This window comes from Natator depressus, chromosome 3, assembly GCF_965152275.1.
Source record: "Natator depressus isolate rNatDep1 chromosome 3, rNatDep2.hap1, whole genome shotgun sequence".
In the NCBI taxonomy this organism is placed as follows: domain Eukaryota; kingdom Metazoa; phylum Chordata; order Testudines; family Cheloniidae; genus Natator; species Natator depressus.
In genome coordinates this window covers 115,340,776-115,355,699 of record NC_134236.1, presented here as the reverse complement: position 1 = coordinate 115,355,699, position 14,924 = coordinate 115,340,776, and the positions used below count along the sequence as shown (strand labels likewise).

General features: G+C 42.3%; 1 protein-coding gene across 2 annotated transcripts in view; it reads right to left on the bottom strand.

The window, feature by feature from the left end:
• ESR1 (estrogen receptor 1) overlaps positions 1-14,924 on the bottom strand; it is a 296,887-nt gene that overhangs the window by 186,565 nt on the left and 95,398 nt on the right. For both annotated transcript variants that reach the window (XM_074948629.1, XM_074948628.1), the window contains exon 2: positions 6,372-6,876. In XM_074948629.1, coding sequence (XP_074804730.1) covers positions 6,372-6,805 — 434 coding nt within the window. In that variant the 5' untranslated portion in view covers positions 6,806-6,876. The remainder of the gene's footprint in view (positions 1-6,371; positions 6,877-14,924) is intronic.

The following is a 14,924-nucleotide window of genomic DNA, read 5'->3' as shown; positions in this document are numbered from 1 at the left end:
AGGCAGGTCCATCTTCTGCCCCTAGGGAAAAGAGCTGTCTGGCTTCCATCGAGAGACACCTTGCGACTGCCCCTGTATCATATCTTGCCATGCCACTGCCTCTACCGGTGATGCCATCTCTGTGCCATCACCTTTAACTGCCTCTGCATCATCTCTCCACCACATTTAGCCATGATGCGGTCTCTGCAGCATGATCTCTTGCCATGCTGCCACTTCTAGCTCTGATGCCATCTCTGTGACATCATCTCTGACCATGCCACTGCCTCTAATTCCAATGTTGCCTTTGTGCCATCATCCGTTACTGTGGTTCTTCGAGATGCTGTAGTCAGTGTGGATCCCACTGTAGGTGCACGTGCACCCTATGTACACAAGATCAGATTTTTTAAAATAGCAGGGGCTACACAAGTACCCTGTGCCTCCTCATGCTCCTGTGTAAGGGAACAAAGGGCATGGCAGCTGCGCTCATTCCCTCACATTTCAAAGCCTGTGTTAACTAAGAACTCTGAAAAGCTGGAATGGAGAGTGGGTTGTGGGTTCTACATTGACTACAGCATCTCAACAAATCACAGTTATTGTAGGGTAAGTGACCATTCTTTTTTCTTTGAGTACTTATCACTGTGGATCCCTTGTAGGTTATTTCCTGGATCCCCTCAGGAAGGCAGGAATGAGAAGTATCAGCTGCCTCAGTGATTATAAAACTGCTCTCCTGAACATGACACCTGACTTAGCAGCTAACTCCAAGACGTTGTGTTTGATAACAGGTCAGTGGCTTACTCCATATCACCACCTAGCAGATCTCTGATACTGGCACATGTCTGAAGCAGGCATAAGAGTCAGCTGAGCTGCAATGAAATGAGGCACACTAGTCAGCTGGTAACAAAAGGAGATACATTCTGTAATCCATAGCAATATCTTTTGAAATGAGGGAGCTTGGCCTTTTGAATGCCCAGCTATAGCCAGAAATCGATGAGTTGACAGTCTGAATGGTTTAGTCCTGTGCATATTCCAAAGCAGAGTCCTGGATACATCTAGTTTGTGTAATTTCTTTTCTTTCTCAATGCTAAATATGGTTTCAGGAAGAATCCAAGTAAATTGATGGACTGCTTTATATGAAATTCTGAGACCATTTTGGGGATAAGTTTCCAGTAAGGTCTCACACTGCATTGTCCCCATGGAATGTTGAAGAGGAGGGTCAGCCAAAAGCGCCTGAGCTCACTCACTGTTCTGGCTGAAGTAACAGCTACTAGGCAGATCATCTTCAGAGCGAAGTGGTATAAGAAACATTCTGCGAGGCTCAAAAGGAGACTTCACGAGTTTCAGGAGGACTGTATTGAGGTCCCAAGCAGGACTCAGTTCTCTGACTGGGGGATAAGTGTGTAGTAACCCTTTAAGGAACTTTGATACCGTGGGATAAGAGAAGACTAAGCATGATTGCACAGCTGACTGACGTGCTGACATCGATGCAAAGTGGATTTTAATAAAGCTGAGCAAAAGACCAACCTGCTAGAGGTTTAATAGGTAGTCAAGAATCTTCAGTCTTGAGGCTTGTATTATAGGCAGCTCAGAAAGACCTGAACCTATTGAGGACCTCTCTTTTTGAAAAGTGCATTTTTATGGTAGACATCTTCCTGCTTTTTATCAGGATTTCCTGGACCTGTAGGAAGCAGTCCCTATCTGTAGTCCTCAGGTGCACTGACTTCAGGTCTGGATGGAGCATTTGGTTGTGGTTCTGTGAGATCAGATCCAGTCTGTCTGGGAGCTGGATGAGACGCTGAATGGACATCTGCAGTAGATCTGGCAGCAAAGAACTGCCTCAGCCAACATGGAACTACCAGAATGATAGTGGTTTTGTCTTTTTTATCTTCGAAATCACCCTCAGAATCAGGGAAATTGGTAGAAAGGAGCATAGCAAGCCTCTGTTCCACTGATGGAGGAAGGCATCCAGTAGTGACCCTGTACTCAGGCTTCCCCTAGAGTAAAAGTTCTGACATTTTGTATTGTCCTTGGTGGCAAACAAGTCTATTGTGGGAGATCCCCACTGATCAACTAGCTCTTCTGTGATGGATCTGTGCAAGGACTATTCATGGGTAGTCACTGATTGCCTGCTCAAAAAGCCTGCTAAGTTATTGCTGACTCCTGGGAGACAAAGGGTCATTGGAGTTACCCTATTCTGATGGCACTAATTCCAGAGGTCAAAGACTTCCAGGCAAATGGGTGTGGATCACTCACCCCCTCCTTTCTTATTTATGTAGGGCATGGCTGTCATGAGGTTTTTGAAGATATGCACAATTGAGTTTTGGCGGCCCAGTAGGAATGTCATGTATGGCAGTCTTATGGTTCTGAGCTCTAGTTTATTTATGTGTAGCTCCATGTCGCTCGGGAACCAGGGTTCCTGGATTTGTAAATGGCCCAAGTGAACTCCCCAGTCTGTCTATGATTAGTGTCTTTGTCAGGGAGTGGAATGAAAAGGGGACTCCTTTCTGTATGTTTGAATTCTAACCGCCAGCCAGCTCTGCTATGATAGGATGGGATACTAAGATCTTCTTGTCTATTGGCTGTTTCACAGAAGGACAGACTTAAAGGGGCCACAGGTGAAGTCTGGCAAGCAGTAAGAGAGCTCAGGGAGGGTTGTGTGTGCACCACCCTTTATGCTCTTTCAGAGGAACACAAGGAGGCACAGGGCACATGAGCAGCCCCAATGGGCACTGCTATTAAAAACAATCCAATCTTGAGTGCCTGGGGCATAAGTGCACCTAGAGTGGGACCCACACTGACACATACTCAAAGAAGAACTAGTAGATAGAGATCTCTTAGGTACTTTTATGGCCCCCATCGCCATAAAATCAGAGCACCTCACAATCCCTAATGGATTTATTCTCACAACACCCCTATAACATAGGGAAGCATGGGGCCATTCTTCCTCTATTGGCCATTTTTGCAAAATTGACAGGTACAGGAGGACAGGCTCTATAAACAGAACCAGTCCTGGTGTTCAGGACATAACATCAGCATTCCTATATTATGGATGCCTAATGCCAACTGTGAAATCAAAAGGAAACTTTCCACAGAAAAGAGTCAGCTACATGGGTATTCCCTTATATAGAGCATACCACGCTATATTTAAAAAGAAAAGGAAGCATTTTATCCTTGGATTTTGCATATACTGTGGTACTTTTAAAAATTCCGCTCCCTATATAAACATCCATAAGGTTTAGCCACTGAAGTGGTTCAAGCTAAAGAAAACAGCTTAGGCTAGTAGGGCCAACTCTCTTCTTCCAAATTCTGATACCCTGTGTAGGGATTTATGAACTCCAACAGGATGGGGATCAATGTATCTTTGTCATTTTTTGGACCATTTTAGGAAAGTGTAAAGAATTAACATGATCACACTGATGGGAAACAGCCAAGAGACATTTTATAATAATTCACCCTTAATAAGATTTGGAAATATTACGCATCTGCAAAATTAAACAGATACTTTATCCATATTAACCTATGCTCTAGGCTTGAGGCACCAAAAAGCATTCCGGCTCCATTTGAGAGAGAGAAAGACAAAGACTGTGTTAGTGATGCACAGATGCTTTTTCATAGAATGTTTCCTCTACTGTATTGACTGGACTTGGTCTTGTGTTTTGCTACTGACAAATAAGTGGCTCCATAATTGACTGGATACTAGGTCCAGTCTGGTTTTGTGTGAGCTTGTGCTGAATTTGGAGCCAGCTCCCCAGCCAAACAGAGGGCAGACAAGTGTTTATTTCTGACCCTTAGAAGGTGCAAGGCCAGTGGAGTAAACTTTTAGTTTTCTAATAGGGCAACAGAAAGGAATTCATCTGTTGCTGTCTATGGGGATTTACAGGTGTTAAGTTAGCCACTGGAGGGCTCCTCTGGTGTTTTCTGAATGAGATAGAAACCTATTGCAAAGTACAGTGAAAATTTTTACAGCAAAATCAAATATAAAAGCTGAGATCAGTTAAAGTCATTTTCTTAGTTGATAGCCAGGTACTCATACACACAAAATATAAATTACAATATTTTCATGAAAATACACAGTAATATTTGATAAATTAAGTACTGAAAATAGTGAAAAGACAATAAAACATGCAAAAATTCTAAGAAAATTAAAAGATTAACCACGGCTACTCTTCACCCATGATTTGAACATACTACCTTTATAAGATAAGAAAAGATAGTATCCAGTACTAGACATACAATATGTCATTAGCATGCAGTGAAATTCAGAGGAACTATTTCTCAGTGGAAATGTATTGAAAATCACAAGGAAAAATTAATTAAAAAATCAAATATAAGTGATACTGAATTCATACATAGGTCTATTTGTATACATGCAAAATGTCATGCTAATTAAATATAGTATAATTTGTATTTAACTTCTTCAATCAGAGCGTGAGGAGGAGGAAAATTTCTAACATTTTAGCCGTGTGTTAAAGTGGGGCAGTGCATGGCAGAATACACCTCCATCTCCTACTTATTGTAAGTAATTATTAAATAGTTACTGCTCCAGCTGATTTGGCCTCAGAGAATGCAGCATTTGCATTCCTAAACCATAATGTTATTGTGATGCTCCATTGCAAATATTGTGACTCTCCAACACAATCATACAACACTATTACACCAGAGGATTAAATGTTGCTCTCCTTACTCATCTAATCCCATTGAACTCAATGGGACTACTGAAATGAGTAAAGCAAACTGGGGGTATGTGGAATTTGTGCCCTCTACAGCCTTTGTGGAAATGCCTGTACTTTAACTCCTGATTTTATCTTTAAATAACTTCATAAATTGAGTACTATTAAAATTATTTTATTTGATGGGATATTTGTGATTTGGTCTGTGCCCAAAAGGAAAAAAGAGCTAAAGTTTAGTGTTTTCAGGGCAATATCCTATCAAGTACTGCCCTACAGAGATAGAAACAGCACTGCTTTCTCTAACTTAGTTCAAGTCACTACCATGGCTGTCAATGTGAGATAATCGGTACAGACTATCAATAGCAAGTTTATTGTAACCCCACTCTATGATTTTTTTAAAAGGTGCTGCTTCTGGTTCCATCTGTTACACAAATCCTTTTCAAAACTTCACTCTTCCTCTCTGATTTGTGGCCTGATTCTTACTCATACTGAGTATTATTTTACCCTGTGAACAATCCCCCTGAAGTAATTTACTATCCAATAGAGTTAGGATGCAAGAATCTAGCCCTAAATATTATAAGCAGTAATTATTCCTAAGCTGCAGTTTGTTGCTCAGACCTCCCAGATGACTGAGACAGAGACATAGATTAAGGGGGGGAAATCGCCTTTAACATGACCCAGCACAATATCCTGCAAAATTTTGCTACCAAACATTACCATTTGGGAGAGACTGGATATAGGGGTGTTGCATTCCTGGTATTTTCCCAACAAAGGAAAAATATATTTTCATTTTGTCGTGGTGATTTATTTATTTATTTTGTGGGTAGGGTATTTTATTTTTAAATTAAGAATGAGGAAGGAGAGCTGATAAAAACCTTGGCATCTCTTAAAGATGTTTTATATATTCTCTGCCATCTAAAAATTCTCTGCAGCACATTCCACCATCTAATCCAAAAAAAGGACTGAAATGCATCTTCAACTGCAAAAATATGAATGCCAATACTCCCAAATAGAACATTTTTACAGAAGTGTTCCACTAAGAAACACAAGAAGCTAAAGAGAAAAGAAAGTAAAAATACTCTGTCTTTTAATAAAACATGCTACTTTAGGGAAACAATATCTCCTTATCTCTCTCCAACCACAAATATGCATTTCAGGTATGAGGCATTTATTGCAGCTCCTAAAGGCTCTGTATGATTCAAGTGCTGTTTGTCAATAAGTCGACTATAACAGTTTTGCCAAGAAGGATACTGAGTTTCTGAACAGCTTCTTGTATAAGCCACCCATCGCATTGTATAGGCAGCCAAGAAAAGAGCCTTTTGCTACAGACTCAAACTATCACTTACACCGGCTCTGAACTTGACAAAGGTGGTGGAGAAATCCCTTCTAGTGTATTTCAGACTCTCATTTTTATTTCATGTGTTTTTTCTTCCTGTTTTCCATTCTTTTGCAGATTATTATTCTAGACTTGTTTTTCCCAGGTCACATTTATGTTCATTATCAGACTTATTTTTCATGTACGTACACTTTCTAACATTTACAGCAACAATTACTCAACAGTCACAACAGCTATTTTGTTTACTCCACAGTATCATTTACAGTCTAATTATTCACTGGTGACTCAATTGATCACACTACGTGGCCCTTTATACAGAGACAATTCTTTGGGCTTCTCTATATCCTGTTTAGCATATCCTGTTCAAATAAATCAAAGGTAGGATTTACCTGTAGAAGGTTGGAGGGCCAGCTTCTCTCATCCCAAAGCTGCTCTGATCATTTTCAAGGTAGTACGGTACCTGTTGGTTGTGGTGATGGATGAAGGGTGAGAGCTGTGGAGCCGTTTGTAAGAATACCATGGGGCTTGGAGGGACATTGTTCAGGGAATGAAACCCTCCCAGGCTGCTGGACCCAAATGATTCAGAAACCGGGGCATAACTGAGGCTAGTAGAGCTGTACACCGGAGCGGCAGTGCCAAAGTCATAAGTGGTGCCTTCTGGGTAGTTAAAAACCCCTGTCTTGTTGCTCTCCACATACATCTCACTGAGCGACCGATCCAGGGGAATCTTCAGCTGAGGTCTGCTCAAAGTCTCCAGTTCAGTGCCTTGAATCTGGTGCAGCAGGGCAACTCCAGAGTTTTTGGTATGAAGGGTCATGGTCATTGTTAATGGCAGCGAGCAATTGGCATATCTGTTTTTACTGTCAGCAGAGGGATCAACAGCTGATAGTCCACCTGAAAAAAGAGCAGAACCTGCTGTCAGCCTTGGCAAAACTCACGTTAAGGAAGCACCGCACAGGTATTCAGCTGGTCTCAGCAAGGAGGAGAATACAATCCAATGCAGCATGAGCAGTGAGAAAATGCTCTCTTTCTCTCTCTCTGTCTCTAACTTTTAAGTACTCCTCATCTGAGCTAATATGCATTACAAAGGTGCTGGCCATAGGCCAAGAACTCTTGCCTTGCACTGACATTGGTTTAAACATCTCTTCAGAAACAATTAGTTTTGGATTGATACCAAATAATTGTTCCACTAAACTTTACTCCTATTAGTTGTTTAATTTTTCACTTCATGGGGTCCTGCTGCTCTAGGGTGGCGAAGGGAAAACAGTGCTTACACCAAACTAGGAAGACTAGTCCAGTGGTCAGTCAGCTTACCGCTTTTTATGCCCCCGCCAGGCTCCAATCTATCTCTGTTTATCTCTACTTCTGTTTGATTCATTTTCATGTTTGCTAGAAATATGTAATGTGTACATTGTAATGACCCTGGGTAGGACTACGCTGTAACTGAGATATGGCAGAGCAGAGTGTGTGTGTGTGTGTGTGTGTGTGTGTGTGTGCGCGCAGCCAGCCAGTCAGTAAAACTGTATTTAACAGAAATCAGTGGAGGTACTCTATCTATGTAGGAGAAAAGTCATATTTAAATGTGCTAAATTATAATGATTCCTGGTATTTAGCTGAAGTGTAAAAAGTAACATGAAAAGGCAGGGGAATCCTTTAGTTAAATTCTTCTGTACACTTCTGCCTGCTTCTTGTTCAGCATGTAAAATGAGAGCAATATAAATTTAAATATGAAACAAGACATCTTTCAGACCATCATGTAAAACCAGTTAGACAAAAGTCAGACAGTTAGACAAAATTCATGTTAATTACTTGAAATATGAACTGAATATTAATAAATCCAGCAGGAGGATGTTCTTCCTCCTTGTCCATTGACAAATACCTAATCCAAAGGGACCAACTTTAAAATAAATCAAAATGTTCCCCTTAAAACTATATTTAAAACTCAGCAAGAGAAAACAGAATTGTAGAGGAAAGGTGTGGCAAGCAAGTTTCATCTTGCAACTTATTCCCATATTATTTGAATTTTGCAGAAGCTACTTGTCTTGCATCAGCCTAACGAAAAACTCTGAAAATTGTTTTAAGTTCTATAGCAATGCTATAATGGTCTACAGTTCATCTGGCATAGTAGGTTAGTGCCAACCCCCGACAGACGCATACAAAGCTCTAGATAACATGATTTAGTGATTAATGTAAATCCAAGCCATACTAAAATAATTCTACATTCATTCAGCCCAGCATTTGAAAATTCTGATCATCAAGTGAGATGGGGGGTTTAAAAAGAAAGCACTGGAAATTTATTTTTATGTCTTCAACTTAAAATAGTTTCAAAACAACTTCACTATAAATTGTTTAATTCTATAGACAATACTTGAATCATAATATTCCATTTTTAGAGCTTTTGCTAAAAAAGCCAATGCTTAATCTGCACTTGCAAGATTTCACTGAAGTTGATTTCACTGAAGTAAATACATTTGAATCCCGGCATACATACAGAGACAGCAGCATACGTTTAAATATATATGTACTTGATAGATTCCCCCCACCCTTCCCTTCCAGCTCAAATTTCAGGTTATAGACTTTGATCAAAGAGATAACAGTGTTTAAATAAGGCTGAACTATACAAGTACCTGGTAAGAAAAACATCAGACAATCATACCCAGCAGAACAGCGAGAGTCTTCCAGGAGATATTCTAAAAATATGCCGAAGTGTGTAAATGCATGTGTATTAGAGGGAGTGAGAGAGAGAAAGTGCGTGTGTACGTGTGTGTGTATTTACAAGGGCTCGTGAAGCAGCAAGCAAACACAGCTCTCAACATCTTCCTGAACATAAGAGCCAGTAGCTCTGTGCCACAGGCTATAACGAAGGGCAATTAGAAGTTTAAGGTAGGCTACTGCCTACAGAGTCACTTGGTGCATCTCTAATATTTAAAACACAATACTGTCTAACATACTGTGGTATTATATTGCATAATCTGAGAAACAATGTGACAGTATCCCAGAGGAAGAGTAGCATTTATTTTTACAACATGCTGCAAGAGGGACTCTAACGCTTTATTTAAAATGTTGTGAGATCTATTGTATCATTATGTAACAATATATACTACATTATAATACATATACAGAAGAGAGCAGATTTAAGGTTAAGCACACAAACTTAACTTTACTACACCACTTCCTGACTTTTAAGTATTTCACTTTGCAACCTAAATGTTTTTAATACAGTTTTTTTAAACTGAATTTACCCATATACAGCTATTTGCTAGATGGCATTATAACCCTCCATGTAGTACAGTAAATACAAACCATGGTGTAGGAACCTTGATTCCTTCCCTATTCACCTTAACTCAGGTCTCTGCACCAGTTCCACATAGGCCAGTGTGGATGGCTACAAGGAGACCCAGGAGAGGGGTGGAAACATGGGATCTGCATTTACATTGACCCAGTATCCCATGCAATTGATGCAGAGTGGCTGCTAAAATAGACCCGTAAGCTAAACTGTAATAGGTTGTCGGTGTTTGCCTGAATTACCCAACCTAGTCAGCAGATACTGATCTTGATGCAAAAGGGTTAAGTGGGCTCTGCTGACTCAGTGTCTCAGATGGTTTGCTACCCCCACTTAAATATAAGGAAGGTGGGAGTGGCTCTCCACAGAGAGGATCTAGGGGGTGAGCTGAGCAGTCCTGTGGTAGGAGTCCTAGAAGACCACCAAACCTGGAGAGAAGGCTCTGGGTTAATTGTATGATATTTTCTTTATTAATAAAGCCAAATGCCAGGAACGAGGTGAATTTTTGACTCTGCATAGTGTATGGACTTTGTTTGGAGCAAGAAGAACAGGCATAAACACATAAAACTAGTGAAAAGCCTTTGATAAACCCTAACATTTTACACTTTTACTTTCTTCTGTAAATCTCAAAGCAATTTACAGATGGGGCTAATAGTCTGCACAAGTTTACATAATAAATGAATGTGAGACCCAGAGTTTGAAACCAGGTCTTTATGCTTAGAGGTCAAGTGGACACAAGTCCACCCAGACAAGTCACTCTGATTTACTGTCTCTCAGATCTTCCGTCTGTGAAATATGCCTGATAATAATATTTGGCACTTGTTCATTGGTAGATCCCAAAGTTCTTTACAGAAAATGTGTGCAAAGTAGCCCCACTTTACAAATGAACTGAAAAATTAGTAATTTGCCTAAGTTTACACCATATCTTGCAAAGTGAAACCTGCCTCATTTGCTGTGCACTTTAAAAGATATGTACATTAACTAAACCGCAAAATTTAACCCGGGCACATGCTGCAACACCTTCACTCCACACTCTGGTCAAAAGTACTTTAAAAATACCCGGTTGATGGCAGGTCCATTGGTTTCGGAGAGGATGCTTTACTTATTAATGTGCATTCAATTCCAGCCAAGCTAACAAACATCTTGGGACATGTCTACACAGCATTTTGGCAGGAGCAAGAATGAGAATCTCAGTCCAGATAGACAGACTTTGATTAGCAGGCTCATGCTGGCACTCTAAAAATAGCTGTATAGACAGTGCTTTGAAGTTGCAGTTTGGGCAATGATGGAGGGGCAGCTGGGCCAAATTTGAATAGCCTTGTGACCCCTGTGTCTGCTTGGTCTCCCACGTGTGCAGTTCTTCAGCATCCAGGGGCACTCGGTCCCCCAGCCCCTGGGGAGAAGCAGAATAGGGGGGCCCAGAAACCCCCAGTCCCCAGGAAAGTGGGAGGACTGGATCTGGGCTTTGGTGCTTCAGAGGAAGTGTAGATGCAGAAGGAGGATGGGGCTTAGGGCTCCCAGAATGGCCTGGACCCTGGTAAGGATGGTGCAATTCAGCCAGACCACCTCTCTGGGTAAACAACTTAGGGTTGGGTGTGGTGCAGGGGGGCGAGCTCAGAGCTGGGTGTGGGGCACGATCAAGGGAAGAGCATGGGGCTGCATGTGGGGAGGAGAGACCATGGGGGTGAGTGCAGAGGGAAGAGCTTGAAACTGGGTGTGGGGTAATGCCTGGGAAAAAGCCCAGGGATCAGTGTGGGGCAGCAGGAAGGGAGTCTGTGCGGAGCTGGGTTCAGGAGAGAGAGCACGGGTCTGAGTGCAAAGGCAGCGAGAGACAGCTCAGAACTGGGTATAAGGGAACAGCAGGGGAGAGAGCTTGGGGCTGGGTGCAAGGCAGGGGAATGAGAGCCCTCCTTAGGAAAATTCTGGTTGTACCCCTGGCATTTACACAGCATATATTAACAAGACAAGATTGGCTCTCTCTCTCTTTCATAAAATCTGGAGAGAATTTAATTCTACAAAACTTCAGCAGATGAGATTTACAGAACCTCAGTGAGAGGTGCATTGGATTTTATCTAAATTTCCAAAGTTTAGAAGTGTGCAGACAAAAATAATTCTGGCTTTGATCCATCTCCAAATATGCCTGTGACGAAAAAGGGATGAAGAAAGTAAGGAAAGAGGCAACGGCAATGGAGGGACATTGTGAAGGAAGGACCAGGTCTCTGCAGTTCAGGTGTGCCATGCGCACTACAAAAAAAACAAAGCAGAAACTATCTGCGTACGCACACACACCCACACCGACCTTCATGGCGATGGAGACAAAAAGCCTATGTCTGAGATTCTGAAAGCAGTCTTGGAGACATAGATATATGTATTGCATAGAATCATAGACTTTAAGGTCAGAAGTGACCATTATGATCGTTTAGTCTGACCTCCTGCATAACGCAGGCCACAGAATCTCACCCACCCACTCCCGTAACAAACCCCTGACCTATTTAATGTTATAGGAAAATGTGTGGCTAAATCTTCTGCTGTACTTTTCAAATCCCAAACTAAATACTTGCTATTTCGGGACACTTCAAAGCTGCACTTGAAACTGCACGAAATAAAAACTAAATAGATAATGCACTAACTGAATCATAATTCTATGGTTAAATGAACATTGTTTACAATTCATGCATCTCTCATCTTGAGAATGTACAGGTTCTTTTTCTTATGCTGATAGACAATCCCTATTAATTTCAGGGCACTGATGCAACCAGTGGGCTTGTAGTTCCTACAGTTCTGCTGACTCCGTTGGTGAAAACCTTGTTTCAAATGGACACATCATGCAGACCTAACTAACAGCTGCATTCACACTAAGCTTTGTCTCCTTTCCCCCACTGATCCAATAAACTCACCAGCGAAAAAGCAAGATACCGAACCAAATTAGGATTTTACAATGACAGAAACATTGGGACATTTCTGAGACTTAGCACAAGCAAGAGAAGATCGAAAAAAAATACACTGGAAGCCAGAAACTGTGGAAGAAATGTTTCAGAGTAACAGCCGTGTTAGTCTGTATTCGCAAAAAGAAAAAAGAAAAGGAGTACTTGTGGCACCTTAGAGACTAACCAGTTTATTTGAGCATGAGCTTTCGTGAGCTACAGCTCACTTCATCGGATGCATAGCATATTGTGGAAACTGCAGAAGACATTATATACACACAGAGACCATGAAACAAAACTTCCTCCCACCCCACTGTCCTGCTCGTAACAGCTTATCTAAAGTGATCATCAAGGGAGGGCCATTTCCAGCACAAATCCAGGTTTTCTCACCCTTCCCCCTGCCCCCCCCACAGACACACATACAAACTCACTCTCCTGCTGGTAATAGCCCATCCCTCTTTGAAACCTCTCTTTATAATGCGCATGATAATCAAGGTGGGTCATTTCCAGCACTAATCCAGGTTTTCTCACCACCGCCACCCCACCCCCCCCCACACACACACACCCCTCCAAAAACCACACACACAAACTCACTCTCCTGCTGGCAATAGCTCATCTTACAATGTGCACAGCAATAATCCAAGTTTAACCAGAACGTCTTGGGGGGGGGGGGGGGCTGTAGGAAAAAAAAAAAAAAAAGGGGAGATAGGCTACCTTGCATAATGACTTAGCCACTCCCAGTCTCTATTCAAGCCCAAATTAATAGTATCCAATTTGCAAATGAATTCCAATTCAGCAGTTTCTCGCTGGAGTCTGGATTTGAAGTTTTTTTGCTTTAAGATAGCGACCCTCATGTCTGTGATTGCGTGACCAGAGAGATTGAAGTGTTCTCAGACTGGTTTATGAATGTTATAATTCTTAACATCTGATTTGTGTCCATTTATTCTTTTACGTAGAGACTGTCCAGTTTGACCAATGTACATGGCAGAGGGGCATTGCTGGCACATGATGGCATATATCACATTGGTGGATGTGCAGGTGAACGAGCCTCTGATAGTGTGGCTGATGTTGTTAGGCCCTGTGATGGTGTTCCCTGAATAGATATGTGGGCACAGTTGGCAATGGGCTTTGTTGCAAGGATAGGTTCCTGGGTTAGTGGTTCTGTTGTGTGGTATGTGGTTGTTGGTGAGTATTCACTTCAGGTTGGGGGGCTGTCTGTCGGCAAGGACTGGCCTTTCACCCAAGATTTGTGAGAGTGTTGGGTCATCCTTCAGGATAGGTTGTAGATCCTTAATAATGCGTTGGAGGGGTTTTAGTTGGGGGCTGAAGGTGACGGCTAGTGGCGTTCTGTTATTTTCTTTGTTAGGCCTGTCCTGTAGTAGGTGACTTCTGGGAACTCTTCTGGCTCTATCAATCTGTTTCTTCACTTCCGCAGGTGGGTATTGTAGTTGTAAGAATGCTTGATAGAGATCTTGTAGGTGTTTGTCTCTGTCTGAGGGGTTGGAGCAAATGCGGTTGTATCGCAGAGCTTGGCTGTAGACGATGGATCGTGTGGTGTGGTCAGGGTGAAAGCTGGAGGCATGTAGGTAGGAATAGCGGTCAGTAGGTTTCCGGCATAGGGTGGTGTTGATGTGACCATCGTTTATTAGCACTGTAGTGTCCAGGAAGTGGATCTCTTGTGTGGACTGGACCAGGCTGAGGTTGATGGTGGGATGGAAATTGTTGAAATCATGGTGGAATTCCTCAAGGGCTTCTTTTCCATGGGTCCAGATGATGAAGATGTCATCAATATAGCGCAAGTAAAGTAGGGGCGTTAGGGGACGAGAGCTGAGGAAGCGTTGTTCTAAATCAGCCATAAAAATGTTGGCATACTGTGGGGCCATGCGGGTACCCATAGCAGTGCCGCTGATCTGAAGGTATACATTGTCCCCAAATGTAAAATAGTTATGGGTAAGGACAAAGTCACAAAGTTCAGCCACCAGGTTAGCCGTGACATTATCGGGGATAGTGTTCTTGATGGCTTGTAGTCCATCTTTGTGTGGAATGTTGGTGTAGAGGGCTTCTACATCCATAGTGGCCAGGATGGTGTTATCAGGAAGATCACCAATGGATTGTAGTTTCCTCAGGAAGTCAGTGGTGTCTCGAAGGTAGCTGGGAGTGCTGGTAGTGTAGGGCCTGAGGAGTGCTACAGACAGTGCTAATAAACGATGGTCACATCAACACCACCCTATGCCGGAAACCTACTGACCGCTATTCCTACCTACATGCCTCCAGCTTTCACCCTGACCACACCACACGATCCATCGTCTACAGCCAAGCTCTGCGATACAACCGCATTTGCTCCAACCCCTCAGACAGAGACAAACACCTACAAGATCTCTATCAAGCATTCTTACAACTACAATACCCACCTGCGGAAGTGAAGAAACAGATTGATAGAGCCAGAAGAGTTCCCAGAAGTCACCTACTACAGGACAGGCCTAACAAAGAAAATAACAGAACGCCACTAGCCGTCACCTTCAGCCCCCAACTAAAACCCCTCCAACGCATTATTAAGGATCTACAACCTATCCTGAAGGATGACCCAACACTCTCACAAATCTTGGGTGAAAGGCCAGTCCTTGCCGACAGACAGCCCCCCAACCTGAAGCGAATACTCACCAACAACCACATACCACACAACAGAACCACTAACCCAGGAACCTATCCTTGCAACAAAGCCCATTGCCAACTGT